At 42.9% G+C, this 27,914-nt stretch overlaps 1 protein-coding gene across 10 annotated transcripts in view; it reads right to left on the reverse strand.

Annotated features, from left to right (window-relative positions):
• Positions 1–5,829: 5,829 nt before the first annotated feature.
• The window catches only part of LOC111859847 (protocadherin alpha-C2-like), a 136,488-nt gene continuing 114,403 nt past the window's right edge, over positions 5,830–27,914 (reverse strand). For 9 of the 10 annotated variants that reach the window (XM_072717503.1, XM_072717504.1, XM_072717502.1 and 6 more), the window contains exons 2-4: positions 24,949–25,007; positions 18,596–18,684; positions 5,830–8,835 (exon numbers count right to left, since the gene is read on the reverse strand). In XM_072717503.1, the coding sequence (XP_072573604.1) occupies positions 8,570–8,835; positions 18,596–18,684; positions 24,949–25,007 (414 nt within the window). In that variant the 3' untranslated portion in view covers positions 5,830–8,569. The remainder of the gene's footprint in view (positions 8,836–18,595; positions 18,685–24,948; positions 25,008–27,914) is intronic. The other variant, XM_023842889.2, reaches the window with a different exon arrangement.

The following is a 27,914-nucleotide window of genomic DNA, read 5'->3' on the forward strand; positions in this document are numbered from 1 at the left end:
ACAATGAGAAAATGTATAAAAATTGGTGTAAAACAGTATTGGGCACACTTTAAGTGTCCGGCCTTGATTGTAACTTCATTGTTGCAATAAAGACTGAATTTGAATTTACACCAGCGGCTTCTGACTTCTGATTTGGCGGAGAAGGAAAAACCACAACACTAATTCCACCAATCCACAATCTCCCTATAAGCAGAACTATATAAATATATAAACAATATACCTCTTACTCCCTTATGGTGGCACACAAACAACATGCCCTCCTCCATAATAATAAACCATGATTTAGTTAGTTACACTGACGTTTAATGCCATGCCAACAACCAGGGTTATATTCATGGCAAGCAAATGGACAGTAAAACCGATTAAACAATTAAAATGGTTAAAACCATAAAATCAGCCTGTGGCTTGATTTTACTAAAAGCCTCAGTTAAAAAGGCAAGAAAATTATAAATGCATAATAAACCATAACAAGCCATGATGTTGGTGCTATAAGTTCAGTTCTCAACATTTGAAACAACACCTTGTAACAGCTGAGGGCAAACCAAGGGCAATACATCCACAAAGTACCACATCAGACATCACCATAAGTCAAAATCAGTGCACATAAAAACAGGTATTAAACAAATGGTAGTAATGGCACAATACGATGTTAGAATACACACAAAGTTACAGTATGATAGTAAACAAAGAACCAAATGAGCAATAAAGGTGCTATGTGGAAATGGGTTACGGATAATAACAATAAAGGTGTCAATGATGATTTCAACAGTCCAGAGAGACAGCATGGCTGTGGGCTCCAGCTAAACAGTGCAAATACTGCAAACAGTACAAGACCAATGTTAAACAATACAAACAACAGGATCGCTACAGAGTAAGAGACATACTTTAGTCAAAAAACAAAAATATTGTCTTCAAAAAAATCACTCAGGGGGTAAAGCTAAGGGGGGCAGCAGAGTCTTAGGATGTAGAAACAGTTCTATTCATCAAGGAGTGCATTTTCTATATTCTTAGATCAAATTATTTACAATTTTTATATAATACTGTAATAATACAGACAATTATAAGATAGTGTCCATCTTTCAACCAATTATACTCTATATGGTGATGAAGGGGGCCTGCAGCCTATCCCTGGTAACAAAAGGCACTAGGCAGGAGGACAACCTGGACAGGATGCTAGTCCATTGCAGAGTACATGCACATACATTCTCACAAACAGCCATACACTATGGGCAATTTACAAATATCACACTTACAAACAGCCATACACTACGGGCAATTTGCAAACATCACACTCACAAACAGTCATACAATACGGGCAATTTACAAACATCAATTCACCTAACTGCATTCCTTTGGACTTCAGTTAGAAGATGGATGGATTTCTATGCACATTCTTCTTTAGCCAAAGAAATGAACAAAACATGAAATGTCAATGGAGATTTTTTTGCCTTAAATACGAGTGCTTAAATACGAGTGGCCGTAGTGTACGTTTTATATATTTAAGGTACATAATATATATATATATATATATATAAACAACTGGTTTAGCCTCAGGACCTATATTATTACCTAGTTAGTAAATCATGACCCAAATTTCACTGTAAAAGTTGTGTACAAGGGGTGCTATTTTATTCATTCATTCATTGCAGGAGACACTTCACCACCCACTGAAAATAATGTTGATCGGTCATTATGAGTCCTTTTGAAATTACATTTAACGGCTATTAGCATAATCCCTGTTTATACATAGTTGTCGTGGACTACGAAGAATATCATTTTTGGGTTTATTTGTATATTGGCAGGACGGGAGCACTGCTTCAGATTTACCAAAAATCGACTTACTTACCGCTACAGTATTAAGAAATCACCCTTTTCCAAGAGCTTAATCCACTGGACTAGTCTTGAAGCTCACAACTTTCTTTCAGGGCTGATTGTAGACTTGATAATTCGTTCCGAATCTTTACATTTTCCCAGCATGTTACATTTTTCTTACAGGCGGACGTAACTCAGAAAAAAAATATTATTATTGAATTCCTCTTCGTATTTTAAATTCCCACTGAAACTTTTAAACGAGCATCGCATAGGTACTATAAGTTGCCAGCCAATCGCTTTTTTGTTTTTGCTGTTTTACCCTGCTCGTCACCGACTATGGAAACCAGTGAGATTACCGTATATCATTAAGTTTCTGACCGCAAGTAATTGCATTGGTTGAGTATTTTTACATAATTCCAGACAGCAGAGAATTTTATTGAATAGCCAATGTGTCAAACCAATGTGTCAAATATATACTACAATCAATGCAGTGCTTTTGCTTCGCAGTCTCTGATTTTGGTGCACTAACAATTGACTACTGCGCTTATATACAAATATTTAAGGTGCAAAGAATGGAGTGTCTCTAAGTACTTTGCACTACAGGGGGGTATTCCACAAAACAGAATCTCTCAGTTAGCTGGATTAACTTAAGTCATGACCATGATCCAATTGGAATGCTCTGTACTTAAACTCTTACTGGACGATCATGACTTTTTTCTTAAATTAAGCCAGCTAACTGAGAAATTCTGCTTTGTGGAACACCCCCCAGATTAAGTATATAGCATTTTGATCCGGAATTGCCTATCCCCGAAAAATATCCGTTGCGGAATCGGTTATAATATACCTTCCTGCTAATATCATATCAGCCAGTATACCTGATTGACGGATAAGCATTACGTTCTTGCTTTCGGCCGTTTTTAGTTGTTTCACCCCTCAATTCAATTTAAACTGGTGCGTCAAAAACACGCTTCAGCCACCCAGGGGCGTCAGAAGCATTTTGAATGTGGGGTGGACACACTGGCATAAAACTAATATTTTATGTTAAATGTGGGGGGTCCAAACGAATAATTATGAAATGTGATATATATTTAAGTAGCCTGTTAGTTGTATCAACATCTACTAAATAAAAGTAGGGCTGCATTTCAAAATAAGAGAAAATAAAATGTGAAAATTGTGCATGTTTAAATAAAGTTCTTAACTTAAGCCGCAAAACCTTAATACAGTCGTGTCTATATCATATATTTTAGTGTTCATGGATTTAAGTATTGTCTTTCTATGATCCCACACCGGTAATAAAATTAAAGTCTCGTTTTAATAAAAATACATAGGGACTTATCACTTTAATCGCTGTTACAGTAGGATATGGACGGTCTTATTATTTCGAAAAGATATAAAACGTGACGTGTTTTTTTATGTTTGTCGGAGTAACAACGCAAACGGAATGACGAGCCGTTTCAGGCGAAAACAGCGCAATTTACTTTTTATTTCAAATAAAACGCGGGGTTGCCAACTTAATTCGGCCAGCTGGCTGGAGTGAGATTTTAAAATTCAAGATGTCTGCAGACATGTAACAGTTCTTACTCAGTAAATAGTCTGCTTCTGTATTTAACCGTGTAAATGCACTTTGGACGTCGCTAATTTTACGTTTATAATGGTATAATATAGTTTTTCCGTAAGATTTCCTGCGTGAGTCTGAAAGAGTGAGTCTCATGCCAGATGCTTGAGATTTGGCAACCCTGAAAACGTACATTTTTTGTTTCACCTGAGTTGATTTATATAACAAATAACATTACTTTATATAGTTGTTAAAAAGCGGAGACTTCAACAAACATGAAATCACCAATAAACTACGCCTACAAATATTTATTTTAATATTTCTATTTTAATATTCAGAGAGAGCAGGCCCGGTGGCATTATAGCCTATGCACTTTGAAGTGATTTTATTTTTGCACTAATGGCACGACTGATTTTACAGTACTGCACAATCAGACCTTAATACCATCCCTTAACATTGGTTTCATTTCATCTTCAACTTGTGTGGTACAAAAGACTCACAAGTGAACCTGGAGCCTGGCCTAGAAAGAACCATATACTGTACATAGACATAGACCACATACCACCTGTCTGCCACTGGGCACACACTCACTGCAGGCAATTTAGAGACACCTCTTAACCTAAACTGCAGATATATGGAAAGTAGGAGGATTCTCATTTAAGTACATAGAGAGCATCATTCTATATATCCTTCAAGTAATAATGATGACGATAACCACAATATCACAATGAGGATGATCTAACATTGTCATTAATATTAATGTTTTATTAACAAGGCCTACGAAGATTTTCTCTGTGATTGTACCTTCACTTACAATGGCTGTAGGAGGGTCTGCAGATGTGTTGGTTTGTTCTGTCACAGATTCTCTCCATTCTAATGAGCCCTTCTAAAGACCAGATCAAACATCGCAACAACTTTGTTTGTTTTTAGCAAGTCAAAAATCTACACAGACGCTGACTGCTGTCAGAGAGGAGGTACAAAAGATAAAAGACATAAGCTATTTACAGACACAAAATATATAAAGAAAACATTACGTGAAGCTTAAAATGCAAGATCTAACAGTGCAAAGGATGAAGGTCTATTTTGGGATTGCTAACAAGAGTGATACATCTGAAAGTCCCTACAGAGCAAGCATACTGGAGAGACAGGTCCAGAACGACACCCTGCAGATTTCTCACTAGTGAAAAGATGCTTTTTTAACTGCAGCAATAAACAGTGCAGGCAGGGTGGGGAGAGAGGAGTGAAAACCATTCAAATCACATTTGTTAATTATAAGTAAAGGAAAAGGAAATACTGCTGAATGTTAGAAAGTACTCATACGTACTCATACGTGGCTTGCGTGATTCCACCATATTTCCTTAAGTGACTTAAGTTAATTAGACCAAACATTATCTATCTAATCCTGATCCTCCCTCTGTTCCGAAGTCACACTCAGCTAAACAGTGTGTGCACAGTTAAAATGACACAATGAGTACCTGCTACAAGTAGGGAACTCAGTCTCCTGAACATAACCTGTGGAGTTTAATGTTTGTACTTTTTTTTACCTACTCCAACCTGTTGTTAATATACAAAATCTACAAAATTAAGCTTATTATTTTTTCTTTACAGAAATCAGATTAGTCTTAATCATAGTATCTATGGCGCTTGTGAATAATGAGAGAAATGCTAACAGATAACAAAGACGGAGCACAATGGATTTTTATTCAGGCCTCTGTTGTTAGACACTTCCCATGCATAGAATAACATGAGAAAAAAGAGAAAGAACCATCAAGGACGAGAAAGCATGCCCCACCTCCCTCTTTCGCTTAAGCTCTACTGAGTGAACCTAGAGGTTGTTGCCATAGAAACACATCTTTCCTGGTCACCATGGCAACTGTCTCCTATATCACACAAAAAGGGAGACAAATGGGATGTTTTGGGCTACTAAATAAACATCTAAACCCTTGAACCGTTCCCATAAAACCATAGATTAAGATTAAGATTGATAAAGTTTAGAAGAAAATCTTTCAAAGTTAGCAAAACACCTAATCTCACGTAAGAAACAATAAATGAATGGAGCAGAACTGAATAAAAATCATGTCACCTGTAAATAAAATGGGTACAGAGCCATACATTGTCGTATGTCTGAGGAACAAATAAACTGCTGTTAAAAGATCAAACTCCACTAAACACAAGCTCCAAATTCTGTATTTGTTTCTTCATGGGGCACTTAGGTCTAAACCATTGGTCTGGAAATATATTCTTGCACTGCTGAATCCCAGTGTGAGGTTTTGCAAAACATTAAGGTTGCAGTGCATCAGGTGAAGATATAAGATCCCGCAGCATGTGACTGACACTAGACATGTACATACATATTTTTCTTTTCTTTCAGGGGTGACCATGACTAGGGTGTGGGATGCCACATTCACACCGATCCACCTGCGCAGGTGTGGAACGAGGCAGAAACAAGTCCGGAGGCAGCCTTTCCGTCAGATATTTAAGAAAAGAACTTTATTTGTGATTTATAAACAACACACATTACCACAGTGTCCATTAAAATAAAAAGTCACTATGCCACCATTACAGCTGATGAGCAGGTGCACAGGAAGGTTTGACGCCTGTCCCGCACGGCCACAAGATAGATGGCACTGCCATATACGGGTATATACACCAAGCAGCATGGCAGAGGTGTTCACTAAACACTAGCATACATTACATATACATTGTTTACCATTTTGTTTTTTTTTTTTTGTTTTATTTTGTTTTCCAAAAGGGAAGAGAAAGGCAGGTTTTATAAGCGCATACATAGTAAAGTTACACGTTACAGTGTTAGTAAGATCATCATGTCAAAAAACACAAAATGAGCCTCTTCTTTTTCTTCTCAAAGCAAATTAAAATGATTATTAAAAAAAAAAAATAATGCGTTTGAATGCATCATTCTACAGCATACATATATCTAAGTTAGCTGAAATCAGTCAGAGAAACACTACATGATTCCTGTGTGTGTAATATGTAGACATTGTTCAGAAGACAATACATACATGTACCTGTCCATTGGTTAACGGGGAGGAGGGAATTAACCCAGTAATTTCCAATAAAAACCAGCGCTATCTCTTTCTATATATTCCGCTATATTATGTGTTTTCTTTGATTACAACATGCAAGAGCCACATGGTCATGTGACAGGACTGATCTGTGAAGTCTGGGAGTGTCTGCAAGCACACTGGAGATGCAAACCAATAGCTGCAGAGCACACACGTCTCATCCCATTGTGGGAGTGGTCATTACAGGCAGAAACACTGTCCCTTCTATTTGTGGGAGCAGATCAAAAAACAGATTCACAAAAGAGGCCGTGCTTGAGGATAGTGGATAAAAGGTTAACAAGTCTTAATTAGCAAATATGCTGTCCTTCAAACTAGCAGTGCTGCCCCCTGCTGTTAGCCTTCACATGTGCAAGTAATGCCAGACATAACTGCTCCTTTGGAGAGGCCTTGCCCTGAGATACAGGGCATGATTAGCATAGTCCGCATAGTTACAGGACCTGCCATGGTGACATATATAGGTGTACAGCCCTCTCCAGAACACTTGTAACATTAGCGCACCACGCTGAGAGCACCCTCAGTGAAGCGTTGGTTTCCTGTGGCCACAACGGCTGGCTTGTTCTCCCTCTCCCAGGAAGTGTCCGTCATGTGAGGGGGCAGGTGGGAGAGAGAAGCACTCGGGAAAGTGACCAGGTGTCCAAGGGGAGGCGGGCTGCCTCTAGCCTGCTAACCAAACAATCCCTAAACGGCAGCCAAACAGCCAGAGACAAGGGAAAGCGTTCAAAGAGAGTTTAAGCAGCTATGAGAGGAATTATTACTGAACACTTCAAGCATAAACAGGAATCAGACGAGTGCCGCAGACAGACAGGAGTAACATTCTTAGTTTACACCAAAGCCCACAACATGGCCACGGGCTTGTTAACTTAGACTTGATTTTCCATCATCCTAAGAGAAAAGAAATCTTCTGGTCACTTCCTTGGATTTTTATTACTGATATTTTTTAAAATATTTTGTTTCCACAAAAAATGTTAAGAGTAAAAATCTAACTAGAAACTTCCCTTCCACAAGGCTGCTAATGTCCCCTCACCGCGAAAGAGCGGCATGTCCCCCTTCCTGGAAGATTGAGCCAGAGAAGGCATTTGTGTCGTGGTTCTTTTTTGGCATTTTAACCACTGCCTGTGTCCAACAGGATCCAATTGACTAAAGACAGGTGGCGTGTAGCTGGAGTCCAGTCGAAATATTCAGCACTTGTTTAGGTAAGAAGGAGTCTAGCTTATGGTAGGAAAGGTTTAGTGTACAGTTGATGCAGGAAAAAATGTATTCTGGGTGTAAAGTCGGTATAGTTTAGGTGTGATTTGTTTCTGTGGCAGGAACGTCGTGCTACAGGAGAAAAGGTAATGAAGGGAGGGTGTAAAATGGAAGCTGACTCAGTCCAGGGAGGTCAGTTTGGATATTGATTCATGTAGGATGGGTGACTATCATAGATCACTACTGGGTAGTTGGCATAGATTAGGATTAGGGTTTGAGTATAATAGGACTCTTTTATCACCACCTTAAATACTGCTAGTGACAAGAAAATTATTTGTGCCAGTTCTGTTTCGTTACTATGCAGAAAAATCACAAATTACCAATAACTCTTATTTAATCTTTCCTGTTTTTTTGCACAGACTGATTATCTTTCAAGAGACAGGAGGGAGCTGTTTGCCAGATTTGATATGCTCTCCCTTAATGCGAATATGACACGAACGCCAGCATAGTAGAGACTTCCTGAACTTCTGGAGAGCCATTGCAATTGAGCTGTTGTAACAATTTGGACTCCAGGTTCCTCTGAATGAGGAATATGTGCTTCATAGGCAAAGGCTGGAGTTTATCCCCCCCCCCTCACCCCAGCCCAACCCTGAGGCTAACAACCCAACAAAGGTGCTCATCAGTAATGACCTCTACTAATCAAGGAAGAATCATGTTATAGGGGAAGGTGCTATACTGCGGTGGTGGATCTAGGATGATCTGCGATCTGTTTGACAACGTGCCCCAAACTAGCTTAAGAACTGAAGCGCTGGTGAACGCAGAATTGCTAAAGAGGAACCAGTCTGTTTTTACTTTTAATTTCGATTCTCTTTGCTTCTATTTTTTTGTCTTGCTGTTGGGGCTTTTGTTGGCTGTGCTTAAAGACACACCTTCCTTACTGCTCTGTATCATCTCTCCCTTTCTCCTTCTTTTCCTTGCCCTTCTTCTTCTTCTTTTTCTTCTTGGCCTCGTCCTTCTTGTCGTCCACCTGGTCCGGGCGAATGGAGATGATGGCACCGGAACCCGGGATGAGGAAGGCTTCAGGAACCTCGCCGGGCTTCATGTGCTGGGGGACACCGGGGCCGGGGCCGTAGCGGAATTGCCAGCTGTTAGTGTTCATCCCGGCACCAACTGAAGGGGACACCTCACCCCCCTCAGCATCTGATGGGCAGGGAGAGACAGAGAGAGAGGAAGAGAGAGAGTGATGTGTGCAAACCTGTCAAGTATTAATAGAATAGAATAAAACAGCAGTACTTTATTTACTCCCGTGGGGACACTGCATGGGTACTTCTGCATATCCCACCTTACTCTTCATGCGAGACAAACACACATACAGAGCAGTGCTGCTTATATCCAGAGGTGGAAACTTCAGGTCCAGACAATACAAATCCAGGCCAAGATTTTGCTTCAACCAACCAGTTGAATACTCTGTAACTGTCACTCTTTATGTTAAACTAGCAGGTTGAAACAAAATCTTGGTCTGGATTTGCCCTTTCTGGACCTGAACTTTCCGCCTTTAGTTATAACGTACTTTCCTGCTTATTTAGATTGATTCCCTCTGAGTAATTAAAAGAACTAATAATCTCAATATAATTACAAAAAATACTGCATAGTAATTACCATGACCTTAAGAGAATCTTCATTAACCACTTATCCAGTATAGGGCTGTGATGAGCCAGACTGCCAGGAAGCACAGGACAGGGAACCCCTTGGAATGGGATGCCAGTGCATCTTACACCTCACATTAACAACAGTCCCGAGATACCAATTCAAATGACTGAACAAAGACAGACAGAACAGGCGAACTACACGCATAGAGACGTGGGAAGGATTTACACCCTTTACCCTGTAGCTATGAGCCCAGTGCTGCCCACTGCAGCAAAGTGCAGCAAAGTGCAGCCCCAGGCGTGTGACATACTCTTAAAGATACCTAAGATATCGCCTTGCAGTGCATCTGCTGACTGATAAATCCATTCAGTGCAAAAAGTGTTCGCGGCTGCTCCGTTCCCAGATGTCCGACCGTCCATCCGGTTACAGGCATGATGAGAAGACAGAGCAGAAAACAGCGGGGAGGAGCGATAAGCAAGACCGGGAACCTTCACGCTGAGTCTGATAAGCAGGAAATCACAGGGGCCACTATGCTGTGGTAAAGAATCCATGACCGCATTAACTCTACAGTAAAGTCACATCAAACCCCATCCCCTTTAGCAAAGGCCACAGGAGAATCAGAGCGCTTAGACAAGCAGAGGCTACGCTTTGACTGGGAGATAAATAAATGCATTCTGGCATAGATTAGCCCATCTATGTGACCGGGTATGACATCAGACCCTGGTCACATGATGAAAGGGGTTTGGTGACTCTGTACAGCAGAACGTCATGCGAAGGACCTGAGAACAGCACATCTGGATTACAGAAGAGCCTCAGAGGGGCCAAGGTTGGAGTCAGAGCCACTATGACTTGCACTATGACATACAGTGTTAGACAGCTACAGTGCAGGTGTAGCCTGGACGGCTAATAATTGCCCATTCTGTCTGTCACCATGGTGTTTGAATTTAGGTATGGCGGTTTGAATTTAGGTATGGCGGTTTGAATTTAGGTATGGCGGCCGATTATTGTTAACTCTATAGACTATTACAATACATTTTTTAAGTGCTAATATAGAAAGTCAATATGATTAACTGGTCTGTGAGTTATAATGTAGATACCCACAGGACTTTTCCGAATAACCAAGATTTTTGGTCATCTTGTTTGTAACGGCAAATCCAGCTGTGTTGTATAATTATTATTTCTGGGAAAGCTAATGTAAACTGCGTCATCCAATATGTTACAGTTTTCTGTAAATAAAATATATGCTAATTATGTGTACAAGCAGTAATGTATCAGGGACCAACAACCATTATAGTTTCTTACACACTTTCTATTGTAGAGATGCTGGAATAATTGCCTTTTGTTCTCATTTCTTGCTGATTCTGTTAAGCCCACCTCCCTCTTCCTTCCCCCCTCCCCTGCCCTCTCCAAGGCAAGTGGGACGACGGGCATTCAGTCAGCCAGCACTAATATAACCTGTTGGCACGACTATTTCATTTGTACTGTATAAATCTGACTGTGTGACTGTTATATTTATATGCACTAATGTAACCGAGATGTAAAACTGGTCTGTCTGAGTGCTAATGTAAGTACACTGTCTGGCTGTTCTGTTAATGTAAACCTGCTGTGTGATTACCCACAGGTACAGGTGCTGCTTTACGGTAAGGCTGCAATAAAAGTATGACAGAGAATCCTGTCCTGCACAACCTCATCAGCCTGAAACAATGTATCCTTCTGCATCTCTCTGATTCAATACCCTGTCTATTCATCCTGCCTCTTGCTCTAATTCTAATTCATTTCTATGATGAGAAAAATGCTTATGATACCAGAAAACATGTACAATTCAAATAAAAATAAAAATTTAACAAACTATTTTACAATGACATTGAAAAAATAAAGTGTTAAAATAAAAATGGAAGCTATTGTGCATGACTTTGCCTTGGAATGATTTGCCTCCTTGTGGGCATGTTCACAATGGTTGTGTGCAGTGTAATTTATGTTACACAGCTTAATTTAGCTTACGTTTGTATGCTGCTCTCTTGAGCTTGCTTGCAGTTTCAGAGGATTACAGATGCCTTTCTCTGGCTTCAGCCTGTGCATTACAGAGCATGCTATTGTGTGGGGATGGTAATTGTTTTGGTGTATCTATGATATAAATGCATTCTACATCATAAACCTAAATTATAAACAGTTTTTTTTCCATCCGTCCATTTCCCGTAACGTCTTATTCAGTATAGGGTCATGATAATCCTAGAGTTTGTCCCAGGGAGCAAAGGGCACAAGGTATGGATGTGATTCCAGTGCCTCACTGGCTACATGCACATACACGCAATCACACACTATGGACAAACACCAGTTCATCTAATCACAAGCTTTTGACTGACTGCTGAAGTACCCAGAAAAAAACCTGAGCAACACTGGGAGAACATATAAACCCCACACACTGTGCTCCCTAAGGTAAAATCCACCCCCCCAAGACCCTGATCATAACAGGATGGATATATTGTTACATATCTCCCCCCTCAAGAATGCAGAGCTACCCACTGTTACCACGCTGCCCTTAAATAAGAGTTCCCATCATTTTCTTCACGCGACGATTTTCTTTTTCACGCAGAACTCTTTAGGCCAGTTAGTGCTACGCATGGCTTCGTAACTTACCCATAACCCGACCCCTTCTTACACGATCAGCCTCAGAGCTTTGCCGTTAGACACATTTCCAGTGCAGTCACACGGAAACAGAACGGGAAAGCCATTATCGGGGGGGAGGGGGGGGAGCAGGCAACAGGAGGCCAGAGCAACTGAAGGACGAGTGAAGGGTGCCGCACACTGATAATCTTCTCCATTATGTTTGCCGACTCCTCAACCTTTCTGGCAGTGTCACAGCAGACCAGGCTGCCAGATTATCAGTATGCTGCTCCGCCCTGCCCCAGCCAGATGAGCATCACTCCTCCTGCTCTCAGCTCCACGTGCCACTGCACAGGCACGTGGCTGAGGGCCAGAGCAGCACACACTCCCCACACAGCTGTGCGCGACTTCATATCAAAGTGACCAAATTTAGCCATTAGCTACTGAACACAAAGTGTGATCTCGCGACCAAATACATGCATGCGTTTCGGCTCTCGGCCGTAAAGAAATGGCTGAGTGCATCAGCGAGTGTGCCGTTTGTTAAATAAGCTTCATGAACCTCATGGAGCAGCATGAACACACAAAAGTAACCAGTGTAAAAATTATGCACCATAGCCGCTGGCTAACCCAAATCTTAGCATAACCCTAACATCAGGAAAAAGAACTGCAGAAAAACACAAGGGATCAAGCTTCAGCCCCCTTTAACTGGTCTTTCAGAAATTGCTGCTGTGCTTACTCCTTATTCTTGGCCTTCATCCCCTGCAGTTATTCATTTCTTCTCCATGAGGCGAGACTGAGCCCCCATAATTTGCATCTGTGGCACTTAGCACTCAAAGATGCAGTTATAGAGGTGTGGCTCGACATTATGGAGACAAAGGGAGCTTTTTCTGAGTCTTGCAAAATATTGCTTTTGTTTGGGCTTTAGCAGACAGTAAGTTTTTTTGTCAAAATTTGTAAGCCACAAATGAGAGAGAACTGTTAAATGTTATTTACTAAGTGAAGAAAAACATTGACTCACAAGAAAAAATATAAAGACAAAAGTTACATGAAAAGATTATCATACTATAGAAAAAAGTCGATCTGATTATGAAAAAGATTTTTCTTGGACTTCTTCTTCTGGAAAGTCTAGGTCTCCATAATTGTAAAGCCCCTAATCATATGCTGCCTGGGATGAGCTCCGCAGCCCCTCGCGGCCCCCTGTCCAGAAAAAAATAGTCAGAATGCAGATAGATGGACCACCAGTCCAGTCGACGTGATTAGAAGAGTGTGGGTTCAATTACCAGATAAAGCTAGCAGGCTACATTAGAAGTCAGATTATCAGTAAGACAACCAGATTAGCAGGTTACTGAAGAGGGCAGAGGGACGATGTATGAAATGCAGGAACAAGATGACTTTGAGACCATCGCGCTTCATCCCTAGTATCACACCCTTCATATCCTTTAATCAACACCAGTGTCTGGGACAAGGAGAGAAGGACTGACTGTCTGATGCTTTATGTTGCTGTCAGAGAAACTGACGATCCCCCCCCTCCCCCCAGCCCCCGCCCAATTCAGGCTGCTTGGTCTCCCTTTGGCGGAGCATTAAAGAACGCCCCCCTCCCTCTCCTAGGAGCTGCACTTCCACAATCCCTGCTGTCCTCTCTTTTCCTCGCTTTCGGTGTGCAGGGCCACACCCAAATACAGCGGGAACCCTCGCTATCATTTTAACGCAATTTTGGGTCACAATCCTCACAACGAAAAAAACTGTTCAATGACTATGCCTGGAATGAACAGTTATTCAGGTTTTACTCTCTTGTAAATTTACCTCCCACAATATAGCAAAATTTACCCCTGGAAAACAGGACAAACCGATCCACACACCTCACGCACACAAGCTTCTGCTAAAGACAATGGTGGCAGTCTTCTCTTTGCTTTGTGTCGTTTATTCAAGCCGTTCTGTCATTATCCTTCATAATCGCTGTTTGCTGCGTGATTTTTGACGGCTGCACGCGTCGATATTGAAATGCAAATGCCGCTTTTCTGTGAATCCATGACATCGTGATTCGAAATCAAATATTTAATTAGAGGAGAGAAAAGGAAGCAGAGAGGAGGAGACAAAGAAAAACATACAAGGGGGATAAACAGAGAGAAAAGAAAAAAGAAACGACAGAGCAGGGGCGGGGGGGTGAGAAGGGGTGAGGCCAGGACTGAGTGTGTCGTGTGGCAGGGTTGATACAATGAGGAAACAGGCCACCATCTGCGCCCCAGGGGGCCCTTTAGTCGAGTCTGCCTCCACTCACCCCCCCCCCCCTCACTTCTCCCTGGCAGGCTGGTAACAAAGAGCCAATGCCTCGCCCAGTGCAGGCGAACACATTCCATCCGCCGCGATCTGATTTGCCGATCGCTGTTGCAGTGCGCGGCTCCACTCCACCCTTCCTCTCACTGACCTTTGGGTTAGCAGAGCGCCACAGTCCTGGAGGACAGGCAGCCACAGCCCACGCAGTTTTAATATCATTACTGCTTTTGTCCCCCCCCCCCCTCGTGATCAGAGGTAGGCGTGCCGAGGTCACTCTGAGCGATTGCGGAGATTTTCCGGAGCTCATAAAAGATAAAGCGCCTATCTGGTGCACAAGGCTGAGGCGCTCGGCGCAGCTGAAGGTTCCAGAAATTGCCCACCGTAGCAAAAAAATCAGTGCAAGTCTTCATCTTGCAGCCTGCATTATTCATTTATGCCAGTCGATTCAGAGGCATGGCAGAGTGGGGGTGGGGGGGGGGGGGTTATATAACACGGGAGGCTGGGACACAGAGGTAGGGCGATCCGGAAGGCTAGCGTGGTTTAGAAAAGCACTGCGGCGCTACACGATGTCACACGTGAGGATTTAAACGCGCCGAGCCTGTGCTCGCGAATCCTGCCGACCTCTCACAAGTCGTACAATAAGCGCTCATTCGTATGTGGTCATGCTGGAGCTGGGGATGTGAATCAGCCAGCAATGAAAAACAAAAGGCAAAAAAAAACTCAGCTTCCATTCTTGCGGACCGGGAGGTCATGGAAAAGGGGCCGACCACAAAAGAGAGAAGCCCAGACCTGTGATTAGCTTAAAGCTCCAAGCAGTGCGGAAGGACGGTCATGATTAATGACGCTAAGACTATCACCACAACTAGACAGCTGTACTGAGGGAAAAACAGGTACAGCTACACACACTTTGAGTGATGGTCAACCTGCATTTCATAGGTGGATAGTTCAGGTCCAGAAAGTAAAAATCCAGACCAAGATTTTGTTTCAACCAGCTAGTTGAGTACTCTGTGACTCTTTATACTCAACTAATTGTTTGAGACCAATCTTGTCTCAAATTCTTGGTCTGGGCTTTTACTTTCTAGACCTGAACTATCCACCTCTGCTGCATTTAAAGTCTAAATTGTGCTTCTGGCTTTAGCATGGATGACCAAGCACGGCTCCAGTGACTTTTCCCTTATGGTTGGCACCCCAGGGGCCACAGGCAAGGGACACTATGGCCGTGAGTCTTGGCTGGCGTCCTTCACACCCAGACTCGGAAACGGCAGGCGTGCGGGGACATGGCAGCGCAGGGCAGCCTGTCGCTACGCGGTGGGGCAGGATGATGTGCCGTGACATGGCAGTGAGGGGTAATTGGCTGTAAAACCGTAGTGCAGGGTAATCTCCAGAGACATGGCGGTGTGCAATTTTCAGCGGAGACAAGGCAGGACAGATACAGCTTATGCAACCAACCCCACAGTCCCTGGAGGCTTCTCTGCCCGCCACCCAAATCCCACAGAGATACCCCCTTTCTGCCAGCCCTGTGCTCCCCACGGTGCCTCTCCACTCCATGCCACTGCTCAGTGTGCTGCTAACAGGACGGCCTCCCTGTTTACTGAGCAGAGGGGCTCACCGTGCACAGACAGGGAGGACCCCACCCATTCAGCCCTGATCCGCCCATTCATTCCCCATTCACCAGAGCTCTGTCCTCAGACCTGCACCCGTGTTTTGGGTTCTCAGCAGTGCATGAAGTGCTTGTTCGCACCTGTGCCCCTTGCTCATGGGAGTGTTACAAAAAAGTTCTGATTGGTTCAGAAAGATAACCAAGTAACTAGAGAAGGTGGGACCAACCACCCACCCTCTCTGCAATTTCATTGGTTATCTCTCTGACCCAATCACCTTTCATTCTGTCCTAAGAACATTTTTGTGTAAGTTAAACTCCCACGAACATCTCCCTTGGCAGCTCTACCTTGTTGCACTTTAGGTGGGATCATTCCGGCGCTCTTCCTTTTTGTTGTACAGACACCGAGGAATTGTCAGCAAAGATGTTCATGTACCGTGCCCAGATCTTCCACCCAACCCTATTAGTCCTTTGCACACATTTGTTTCTTTTTTGATTCGCTGGTTTGGTCTTTTTACTGGTAGCCCTTCTACATTAGTATTTAAAACAAAGCTATCCCTGCTAATAAGTGTCCATGAAAACTAGATCAAATCCCTGCATATAATTAATTTACGCATGCGGAACTTTCCAGATCTTTTTCAGCTTGTATTTTTTCGCTGCACTGCTCTTCCTGTAAGATCTAAGAGGGGCAAGCAGTCCCAGCTGCCTAAAATCCTTACACAAGTCAGGTCACTCTAATTGGGAAAGGGGGAAGGGAGGAAGGAAGGGCAAAGAGGTGGAGAGAAGAGAAGGATTTTGGAGAGTGAGGGAGACAAGAGAGGGTTGGAGAGACTGGGGACGTGGTGAACGTGCATTTTTTCAGGCTCAGAGGTACAGCTTGCTGGATGGAGTGTAAGCTCCAGAACTGAACCTCAAGACCAGGTCCTCTGCCTTAAGAACAGGTGCCACTCTACTAGAAGGCAGAACAGATCGCATCCTACAGGTGTCAGAGAGTCAGACACTTTGACGGATGTCATTATGGCATCCTCATCGCTCACTATCCTCATCCACATCTCCGGCATCCACATCTCCGGCACAGTACGCAGATGGATGCATCGCCTGTGCTGCCTTGTCATCCAGCCGGAAGGGCGCTGCTTACATAATGCACACATCCACACTCGACAGACACCGCACCACTAGTCTTCCAGCTCCTCCCACGGACCCCTGTGCCTCCCCCTCTTCCCTGACCCCACTGCAGGTGAGAGGTGTTGCTGATACCCGACACCTGTCAGAACACAAGCCAGAGTTAAACATCAACCAGCAGCAGACCTGTCACTGTCGCCCTGAACAAGTGGATATGTAGGTCACTGTCGCTTATGCATTATCACTGCCTCTGCCTCCACTCCCTGTCTCACTGCATCGCTGTATTCCTCGCTCACCCCCCCCCCCCACCCCATCAGCTCATGGCATGAATGGTTGCTATGGAAACTGCATCTCCAGGGTCTAGGAGGGGCTCCTTTTCCAGAGCCAGTGATGTTTCCGAGCAGTGAAACTGCTCCCCTAGCAACAGTCTTCCTCCTCCTGAGGGCCAGTGGACCAGCTACCTCACATAAGCATTTGCTGTCCAATAGGGAGGATACCAGTTTATATCTTTGCCACTGCATGTGGTTGCAATGTAAACAAGCCCCGCCTAGCCTACCCCAATATTCATCCCTGTAACTACTTTGTCTGTGTGAGTGTGTGTGTGTGGGGGGGGGGGGTGTATCTCCCCCACCAGCTCAGCCAAAAGCCTGTCAGTTAAAGCCCAGTTATTTCTCACTAAGGCGGAGATCTTCATCATTCTGGTGAAACGCCCAGCTGCTTTGAGTCACCTGCAGCCTGGGGGGTGGGAAGCCCGTTGATGCCAACTGTGGTGAAAACTACTGGGCAAGACTGAGCATAGAATCGATGGTCTGATACTGCTGACGCTGCCTGGGCAGTTTGTCAACACCTCTGCTCCGCCGGCCTTGAAGGCAAAGACCTCACTTTGTAAATGGATTATTACTAGCAACAGCGATTTGTAACACTAAATGTCTGTACTCAGAATTATTAACACCCATGTAATTACTTAAATTAATCATTCATTGCAGAAATAATTGCTTTGGTCACCTCTAGGCTCTGCTACCTATCTTCTTCCTCATCTACCGATGTTAAATATTTTATCACTACCACTAAAATGACTACGATAACCTCAACAGATATTGACCTTGCTGGAGTCTCAAATGAGGTGAGCCCCTCTTTCTAGTGATGTGCAGAAACTACATCAAAAGCAAGTGAGGTATAAAATTCTACTATTTCTACAAGGAAACTGGTTTTCAAGACCTCCGCAGGAGCAGGACGCATCAGATCCCAGACTAATTAAAATGATTGCATCTGGAGGTGAATGACATCAGTGTCGTCATGACTAAACACGCTGAATTTAATGCATTATAAACGTGCTGTATATATCTGCAATTTATATACTAAACACTTTAAAGCAACTGGTAAATACTAAGAATAGAAAACAAATTGAACTGAGTTCAATTTTGGAAGCCAGTGGTACTGCTGTTATTGCTGATGCCAGTTACACTGTGTGCAAAATATGATCTTAAGTCTCTACAGCCCCAGAATCTTCTTTAAAACAAAATCCCAAAATTCACTGACTAATTTGTCCATATCATCATCAGCCTTTAGACTGCATAGCATGTTAATCAACACTAGCAGTTCTTTGTCAGTTATTTTATTGTTACACAGTGCCTGTCTAGTTTTATTCAGGATTATCTAGTCTTTAGCTCCAGTTTGACAGTGTAGGTCCAGTAGGTGCCGGGTGGTCATTCTTACCTCCACTTCCGCTGGATACAGTGGGCCAGTTCTGGACCAAAACACCATGAGCTCCCTGCAGGACTGAGGACTCTTCCATGTGGACAGAACTACAAGGAAACAGCAACAGTACAGGTAGACTTACATACAATCAAACCACAACTTCAGACATTTACACACCTACTGCAGGACTACAGATCTGTATGTGGAGGCCAGGATGGCTGGAGGACATTAACCCAGTGTTACCCAATCTGGTCCTTGGGAACCCACAGATGGTACACATTTTTGCTCCCCTCCCAGACAGGAGCTGGGAGGGAGCAAAAACATGAACTGTCTGTGGGTCCCCGAGGGCCGGATTGGGAAACACTGCATTAACCAGATGATTGGCTCATGAAAAAAAAATCACGCCAATTCTACCCTCAGCAGTGACTTTAACATTGCATTGTTAATGATAGGTTGTATGACACTGCTTCAATCATATGTCATCAAAAATGAATAAAATTACAAAGCGTCAAAAGCTGAAGGGTTGCCTCCCTCTGTTTAGTCACCCGTGTACCAAGCAATGCTGGAATTACTGTCCGAATGTTTGGGTAAAGGGGATTCCCCAAACCCGCCATTAATTTACACCTGCGGAGCAGAAATGAATGCAGAAAAATGTAAAAGCAAAGCCAGACAGTGTACTTACACGGAATATGAAATACAAAAGGCTACTGCTAGCACTGAAGCTCATATGAGGAAGCTTACAATACACAAATTAAAGCTGAAGTCTTTGTTCAATGTGTTTATTTAATGGACAGTTATGAATGTGATAAGCTAATATTTAATACATTAGCATACAGGTATTCAAAAATGCTTTCAAGTGAATACATTAATTTAAAATTGAGTTCATTATGGACAGAGGTATTGATGCTTATCTGCTACACTCCACGTGTCTCCGTTTCAGCGCCAGACTGGAGCTCCTGAAATACTATCATGTGACCATATACCCTCTAGAAGACCCTGCTGAGCCCTCAGAGAGAGACTCTACCTACAGTCCTCCACGGCCCCGCCTCCCCATGCTCCATCCATCTGCTACATTCTGGCCGGCTGTCTGTTTTAGGGAGGATGAGCAGATGACACACCTTGTCATGGCACTAAAAAAAATGCACCTGCTCCCAGCCCCACCCCGGCCTTTAAGAATTACAGCAGACCTATTTTTCTTCATGTCCTACTTTATCCCTGCACATTAGCATACTGGTGCACCATCTCTGCAGAGACGCATGTGGTTCTGTGCAGTCCAGTCTAAAGAAAGACTATGTGAAGTTAGAGGTTAGCCTGGCTGTGCAGCTGTTAATACGGAGCATATGCAAGAGGCTGCATACATTTAGCAGTGACCTTATTAATGCAAAGGGCACAAGGCAGGTTCTGTGCAGAAAATGATTAACCTGATCATGTATCGGTGTTAGAGTTCACCATTTTTAGTAGTGCATTTAGGTTTTATGCAATAAGCGATTAACAGTCAGTCTGGTTCTGTGCCTTAGTTAGTATATAGCATATAGAGAAGGTTTTGCAGGAAAATGATCACCCTGTTTGTATGCTACTGGTAATCTGTTGTGTGAGGTCAGTGGATAATGGCACGCACACCCTTGGTTGAACAAGGTTAGCAGTTGTTTGTGGGTCATTGTTCATACAGCATAGAAAGACTTTTAGCTATTAGCAGCTGAACTGTTATATACTATATCCATGCAGATCATTATCAAAGAAGCTGTATGTATTTAGTAGCTGGCCAGTCTGTGTGCTTATGCTGTCGGTCAGTTGGCCATTTGGTGAGATTTAGTGCTTAACTGTGCTGGGCGTTTTAATCAAATTTCCGGAGTATTGTGCATGACTCCAGTGATTTTTTTTTTCTAATTTCAAAATGCTTTTGTATAGTTTAGCAAACCTGAGTCGCTACCCAGAAGATCTATTATACTGTAGTCAGAAAATGCATCTACTAGAAAAGCAGCCGGCAAGTAATGGAGACTGGTAAACCGATTCCAAGTACCATCTGAAACCAAGTATAAAATGTAAGCGGGACATGAACATCCACTGACAGGGTAGAGTCAAGTGACAAACCCATTCATTCATTAATGTACATATTTAAACATGTACATATTTAATAATAATAGAAAACAGATTTCTGTCACCCAAGACAATCAGACCTACATTACCTTTCCAAAATCTAACGTCCATGTTGTGTGTCAGTGAACAACCCTTGGGTTGAAGATGAAGTGGCTGAGTTTGGTTCATACTTCTCTCCACCATTTGTTAAACCTTTAACCCAAATAAGATCTCTATTTAGGCTCTGTTCACTGTCCGAGCTGGAATAACTCATAAAAAGATCAAATTAATTTAAATGGACTCTCCTCTAGGGATGTATATGTGTGATCTTACCTTAGTACACCTACTGCAATGCCTTCTTGTGAAAACTGCATCGCCTCTTCCGAGGAAAAATGACAGAACATCTACTTCTCTGTATCCAGCAGGACATTAAGCGAGAGATTAATGCCAGTAGCCCATGTCTTTTCTAAATATTTTTAGGAATAGGGATTGGCAATATGACAGCAATTATTATGGCGCTAGGTTCAAAATAATTTACCTTTATTGAGAAAATTATTTTGTTATTTAATAAAGCAGTGGATCCTCTGCCTTACATAAACTGCGTGGTGTCTGTATCGGGGACTTAAATCACTGGGGAAACGTGGGCAAAAAATGTGGGAAAAGCTAAAAAGTCATAAATCATGAGGTATGTAGTAATAACATGGTAAGTGAGAACTGAGTCATAGTGCCAGACAACCTTCTGGAAGAATCTAACAAGAGAACTGCAGCACTGCAGCCTGTCAGGCCACATAATTAATTCCCAAAGGTGCAGCATTTGCCTCAGTGACCATTCTAACTAGTTAATGGTGCCCAGTCTTCAGAAAGGCGATGTTAGTCAATTCAAAGCACATACATGTAATATCAACAATAGTAAATAACTACTCAATTACTGGGGCCACAATAGAAGCACAGGAGACAAGAAGAGAGCTACAGAAGGTTTAGGAGACATTATTAATAGCGGACAAGGCATAAAGGAATAATGAGGCATAAAAGTCACAATGGGATCTGATGGCATTGAGTGAAATCACACTGGATATGAAGCAATTACACGATTATATCAGTAAGCTTGTTTGTTTGAGTTTTGGGAACAGCGTGTGATAAAGCTTACAAAAAGAAATCTGGACAGCAAACTGCAACTTGCTTGCTTTCCTCAGTTCAAATGGGTGCACAGGAAGATGAACTGGCATTGCTTTCGTTGTGGTTTAGATGTAGGAAGAATGTTACAATCAGAAACCATTGGTGATGTTTGCAAGGTTTGGAAGCAACCACAACAAAAAAAAGGTTTTATTGATGTTATATTAAATCAATAAAATTGATATTCCGAATCACTATTTTTTATTAATTTTCATATTCAGATTTCAATCTATTGGCCATCAGTGTAAGACCCCCCAAATGAGGGTTAGCCATGTGTATTTCTGTCCATACAAAGGGAAGCCCACTATAATGCAGTACAGAAGGGCACACAAAGGTTTGGTTCACTTAAGATTTAGTTAAATATATCTCACAAATACATCATTTATAGTAATATGTTTGTGGCTTTGTCAAATCATATACCTATGAGATTAGACATTAAAAAAATCAATAAAACAAATGTTATTACAGAAAAGGAACGGCTAATATTTTGCAGTTGTCTTGTTAATTTAACAGCTGTGACACCTTGCCCTGAGAGGCCAGGCAGCATGTAAAAGAAAGGAAATTGATTTGTCTACGGACTGCTTTGAAACAGCACAAAGCTACTCCAAGTGACATTCCAAAGAATAATGGCTAATTATCGTCTTATATTTAATAATTTTGCATTTACATGGCGGCCAGTGTGCTAATATATCTAATTTAATTAGCATTTTTCAATTTCTGTTGATAGATCCCTCACATCATAATGTTCCTGTATAGCTGTTTTCAGCTTTTGCTTTTTAATTTTTTTCCTAGTTCAGCATCTACTCTCACCTGTGGAGATGTTCTGCCTCCAAGCTACTTTTTCTGGTGATTTTTTCCCTCATGCAGCTGTACGATCCCTGTGAGATTTTCCTACACAGACGCCACCATTACTTCCAGCAATTTCCATTTCTGCTTGTCCTGCTTCCCATGACTTTATATATATATATATATATATTTTTTTTAACCATGGCACTGTCTCTATAACCCATAATCCAATTACCAGCGGTGCAGTCCCATGCAGGTCCTGCGTAAGGCTTCCAGTATACATGCGACGTCTGAAATTATGCCGCTTCGTTACATTGTTCTCCCAGGGACAAGATCTGCTTTGTAAAAGCAGAGTGTTTGCGACTTAGGAGATTTAAGTTGAGTCTATCCTATGACTTAGCCTTGTGTGAATATGCAGCCAAAATCCAAAACAGAAACACAAGGCCTCTCAGACTCATAAGCTCATAGCTCAGTGGTGTAACCCCAGCCCAGTGGAATAAAACAAACACTGATCTTCCCCTTCGGTAATACTCTGCTCAACATTTTACTTCCTCTGAAAATCTGGAGCCCACACAGGGCTTGACTTGGGATTACTCACTACTTCATTTCTGCCTTGGGTAAAGCTGCCGCTTTGCAGAGCTTCCCCTTATCTTCTGTAATAGTCGGCCCTCCGCATCAGACTGAGACGGCCATTTACATGTGCGATCAGCAGCACGGCCTGGTGCTGTGCATTTAATAATTGGCGACTTTGGCTGCATGAGTGACACCGGAATGGGCAGTAACTCTATGGTCATAGTTGCAGCTCTATCACCAGCTGTCTCTTCTGGCTTATCTCATCTCAGACGCCTGCATCAGACTCAGCCCCAGAGGGAATCCTGTAGGGTGAGACTGCAGCCGAGCTGAAGTGAATCAACGCAATCAAAGAGTAGGCGATCTTAATCGAATGTGGCTGTTGTGCGTGCGGGTTTTCGTTGCGACTCCCTAATATGATTAGAACTCAGAGAACTGACTGGCTTATGAGTCCTCACACCTGGGTTTGAGCAGCTGACCTAAAGGTTACCCCAAAAACCTGCATACACACCGGCCCTTCGTGGATGAGATTTGCCCCCCTGACTCAGACTAAGGAAGGAGAGAGCGAGGTCACAAAGGGAAATTGTGAAGAAGGAAAATAGGTTGATGGGAAAAAAAAAAATGCGGATGATTGAAGTCTGCTTATCCTTCAAAAAAACCTTTCATCTAAGGATGAACAACCAGAGTTATGATGACTAATAAAATGCTTTGACTACTTATAATTACTAGAATTCAAAATGTACATTGCGGCATATTGCAGAGATACATGTGAACCGACAATTCAACTGGAAATTTAAGGACAACGAATGACTGTGAAACGGGGCATAGGGTATGTCTGAAAGCCCTCAGTAAGAGCTGCGCATGATCCTGTGCACTCAACCGCAGAAAAACAAAGAGTGGGTGTGGCTTAGGGGGCGGGGCCTGTGACACGGGGGGGGGGGCACATGTACATGCAGATCATGCAGGCTTGTTGTCTCACTGACTCCCTTCTCCCACCCCTTCCCTGTCTCTCAACATAAAATTCAAATTGCTTTATTGCCATGACAAGGATAATCTTACGCTGCGAAAGCATGGACAGGATTCCTGACACTAAGACATCTGTATTAGAGTTGTTCAAAATTAACAGAGAATTAATTGGTAGAAAGAACAGACAACAGAACACAAACAGAAATTAAGGGTCATGCTTACAGACAGCTGCTAAGAACATGATGAATTATCTTGCATTGTGGTTTACTGTGTGGGGCTGCCCCACCGAGCTCAAGCTGGGGGAGTCCACCAGCCCCAGCGGCCTCTCAGCGGGCTCAGGTAAGCGGCTCCCAGGGGACGCGCCACCACACATGACCCATTTTCCTCCGCATGCGATCAGGTCGGGGTTGCTGCGCTTTAGCTAGCCTGCCATAATTGCGAATCGGCTTTCCACGTTCAGAGCACGAGCTTCAGTGACCGCATTTCACTGCAAATTGCTCGGCGTTTACGTGCGAATGCTCTTTCAACTGGGCCTGCACTGGTGGAAGCCGATGCTCGTGGGCTTTAACTCACCCGGTATCCTGGGAGCTTTCCATAGCTTGGGATGGCAGTAGCACTTTGAGCCCACGGCTACATAGACATTATTACTATGTCCCACACACGACTGGCTAAGAGTTTGCAGTGGATCGGTATTTGCTAGCTGTGGACCACGGGAAGGAGGTCAGAAGAGGTCTATTGCTTGAGTCTGCAAAAGTAAAACACAGCTGGCACTGTACTAAAGATAAAGTTAAAATCCTTACCTTTTCACTCCCGCCCTTAAGGAGGCCGAGTATCTCCAGTCTGCACTTGGAGGCTTTGGCTGCAAGAGAAGATGGACGAAACATCAATGGAGAGACAAACAAGTGTGTCTTTCTGTGGTCTTCACACATCAGACAACGTGCTTTAAATTAGCAAGGGATAGCGATGTAGAATCCTGACGTCTATTAAGACAGAGGCGCTGAGAGGGCATGGCCAGTTCGCGTCGATGCCCTTCATCAGCACGATGACTTTGGGAGATAAGCTCTTTACCACTCTAATCCATATCAGGCAGGATTAAAGAGCGGTAGCTGACTCAACTTGCTCTTTCACACACGCATCACACGGCCCTAAAGCCTCCCTGGCAGAAAGCTTTTACATCGGGCAGTTAAGTTGCGATTAAAATGCACTAATGTATATCTCATTAGGTCTGTGATTGGTTGTCTCAGCTAATCAAAACCACCTCCTAGCATACAGTTGGCTAGTTTCCATCAGTACCATCCTTCAGTCTGTAATTGAGTATCTCCGTGACTATGGCCAATCCTTTATTAGTACTGTGGGTGCCAATGCAGCTAAATCTTCACATTTGGCAGCAGCCTTGAGCTGAGCAATCAGACAAAAGGTGCCACGGCAACAACACAGAACTACTGGTGAGGTCGTAAAAGGTAGAATCAAACTAGGAATTAGCATGTTTTCTGTTTGGATGGGCCATCTACTCGGAGTCTCCTTTGTGGAAGGTAAATGTAACATGTTATTCAATGACAGCTGTCAGAGCATTGCAATTACAGCTCAGTCAAAGAGAAAATACAATTTTGAAGTGGCCAAACTAGGTGCTTCCTAGTACTACACTCTCAAAAAAAAATGGCAAAGATTTGTACCTTTGTTTGTTACTGGGGCTGAACCTTTGTAACTGTACCTTTTAAGGTACGGAATTGGACCCTGAGAAACATCCCAAAGGTACAAACAGCGTTAATGTACCATCAGTGGTATGGAAATGTTCCTCAGCGTTCACCTGTGTACCATGAAAGGTACAATTATCTACATCTAAGGGTACAATTGGCAGGCCACTGAGGGTATAGCCCCAATGACAAGCAAAGGTACATTTTTTTTTTCCCTTTTTTCTGAGAATGTATGTGACACAGTAGCTGATTCTGAGCCAGTGGATATAACATGGCATGGGATTTTAATGCTAACCATCTACAGGTCACTGGTGTGTGTGGAATCTGTGAGGTCATCTGGGTGCTGTGGAAAATCCTAGAAGTCTTATGAAACCTCAAGCTGGCCAAGCCTCTGAAACCGATACGGAGCTGCCTTCCCGTTTCCATCAGGCAGGCCTGCCCTCACTCTCACGCAGCCAGAATCCGATACGGAGCTGCCTTCCCGTTTCCATCAGGCAGGCCTGCTCTCACTCACTCTCTCTCTCTCCATCACATGGCTTATTCGCAGCTCGCCCGCTGTCAGGAGTGGATGAGAACCACCGAGCCTAGCCACAGCTCAGACTGCTGACAGTCACACCTTGCATGGATACAGCAGAAAACCACCAATCACAGCGTTCCCTCTGGCCGCCCAGCCCCCGACGCCCACACCTCCTCACATTAATAGGAAGATGTTAGGCGAAAATAGGCTGACAGAAAAATGCTTATCTAAAGACCTGCCTTTGCAGATGATTTACATACGTTTTAAATGCATACCAATGATCTTCATTGTATAAGGAGTGCATTTCAACATTCATCCTTGTCATGCTGATTTCAGCGACAGAAATGCTAGGACTGCTTTAGCTTAAGAACATCCCCTCCAACAGCCAAACGGTAAATAACGACAGCAGTTTGATTACATCCAGACACCCACATCGGCTGTGGTGAGTCATTCATAGCTGGGCTGCCTTCATGACAATTAACAGCTGTGGCTGTGGAGCCAAGCACGGCTGCACAGTCTTGTTAGCACAGAACAGCACAGGCTAACAGAGGGAGGACAGGGCACAGGCTAATGCAGACAAACAGATAGAAACACATGCCGGTGGCGATGTACATCATCGAACAAACACCTAGTAGTAATTTCAAAGCTGAAAATGGAAGACCAATGAGCAAGACACACGTCTGAATTAATCATACACTCAGCCAGGACAAATAGCAGTGTTAAAGGCCCACAGACAAAACAAAAAAGTGTTTTACTTTTCATTCAGGACATCCATTTGTTTATGAGGACAAATGTTTCAAGGGCTAGAAAAATTGCAATGGAAATGCACAGTACAAAAGAGTACTAAATTTTCTGGAATACCAGCTGACTTAAATAAGGTTTGACTGGTGGACACCACTGTACATTAATTAGTTTTGACACAATAAAACACACACGCGCAGGGAAAGACAAATTTTCACATACTTGCATATTCATTTTACAAAAACACTGATACCTTACAATACACTCTATCCATTTTTATACAGTGACAGTAATAAATTAATTATAAGGTCACAAGAGATTTTAAATGTTTCGATTTAAATCTCAAGACAGGAAAGGTAATTAACCATGTTTCACCAGGACTGGCATACAATGAGATTTACACAAAATTGCTGTAGATAAGATCTACTACATAATAAATGAAAATGGGTTTTTTATTGTCCTAAAATGGTTTACTGCTCACTGGAATAAGGCACCCAGGACCCCACCCTGTTTACTGTTAGCGAGATCAGAATTAATGGTCGCTGCTCATCCATGTCGCTCACCAGTGACAGAGCTTAACCTATCATAAAATGTATTACTCAGTGGAAACAGATTTTAAAAAATAATATAAAAAATAGAATAAATAAGGGGCAAGGCAGCCAATCCATAGGAACAATGATGCATTTAATAATAATTTTTTTAAGTATAGATATTTTACAGATTATGGCATTATACCAAAAACCGACAGGCACCAAGCAGGACAGTGCAACTTTTCAAACCTTATAAATACCCAGAAGACTTTGCAACTAACGCC

This window comes from Paramormyrops kingsleyae, chromosome 10 (genome assembly GCF_048594095.1).
Source record: "Paramormyrops kingsleyae isolate MSU_618 chromosome 10, PKINGS_0.4, whole genome shotgun sequence".
Taxonomy (NCBI): domain Eukaryota; kingdom Metazoa; phylum Chordata; class Actinopteri; order Osteoglossiformes; family Mormyridae; genus Paramormyrops; species Paramormyrops kingsleyae.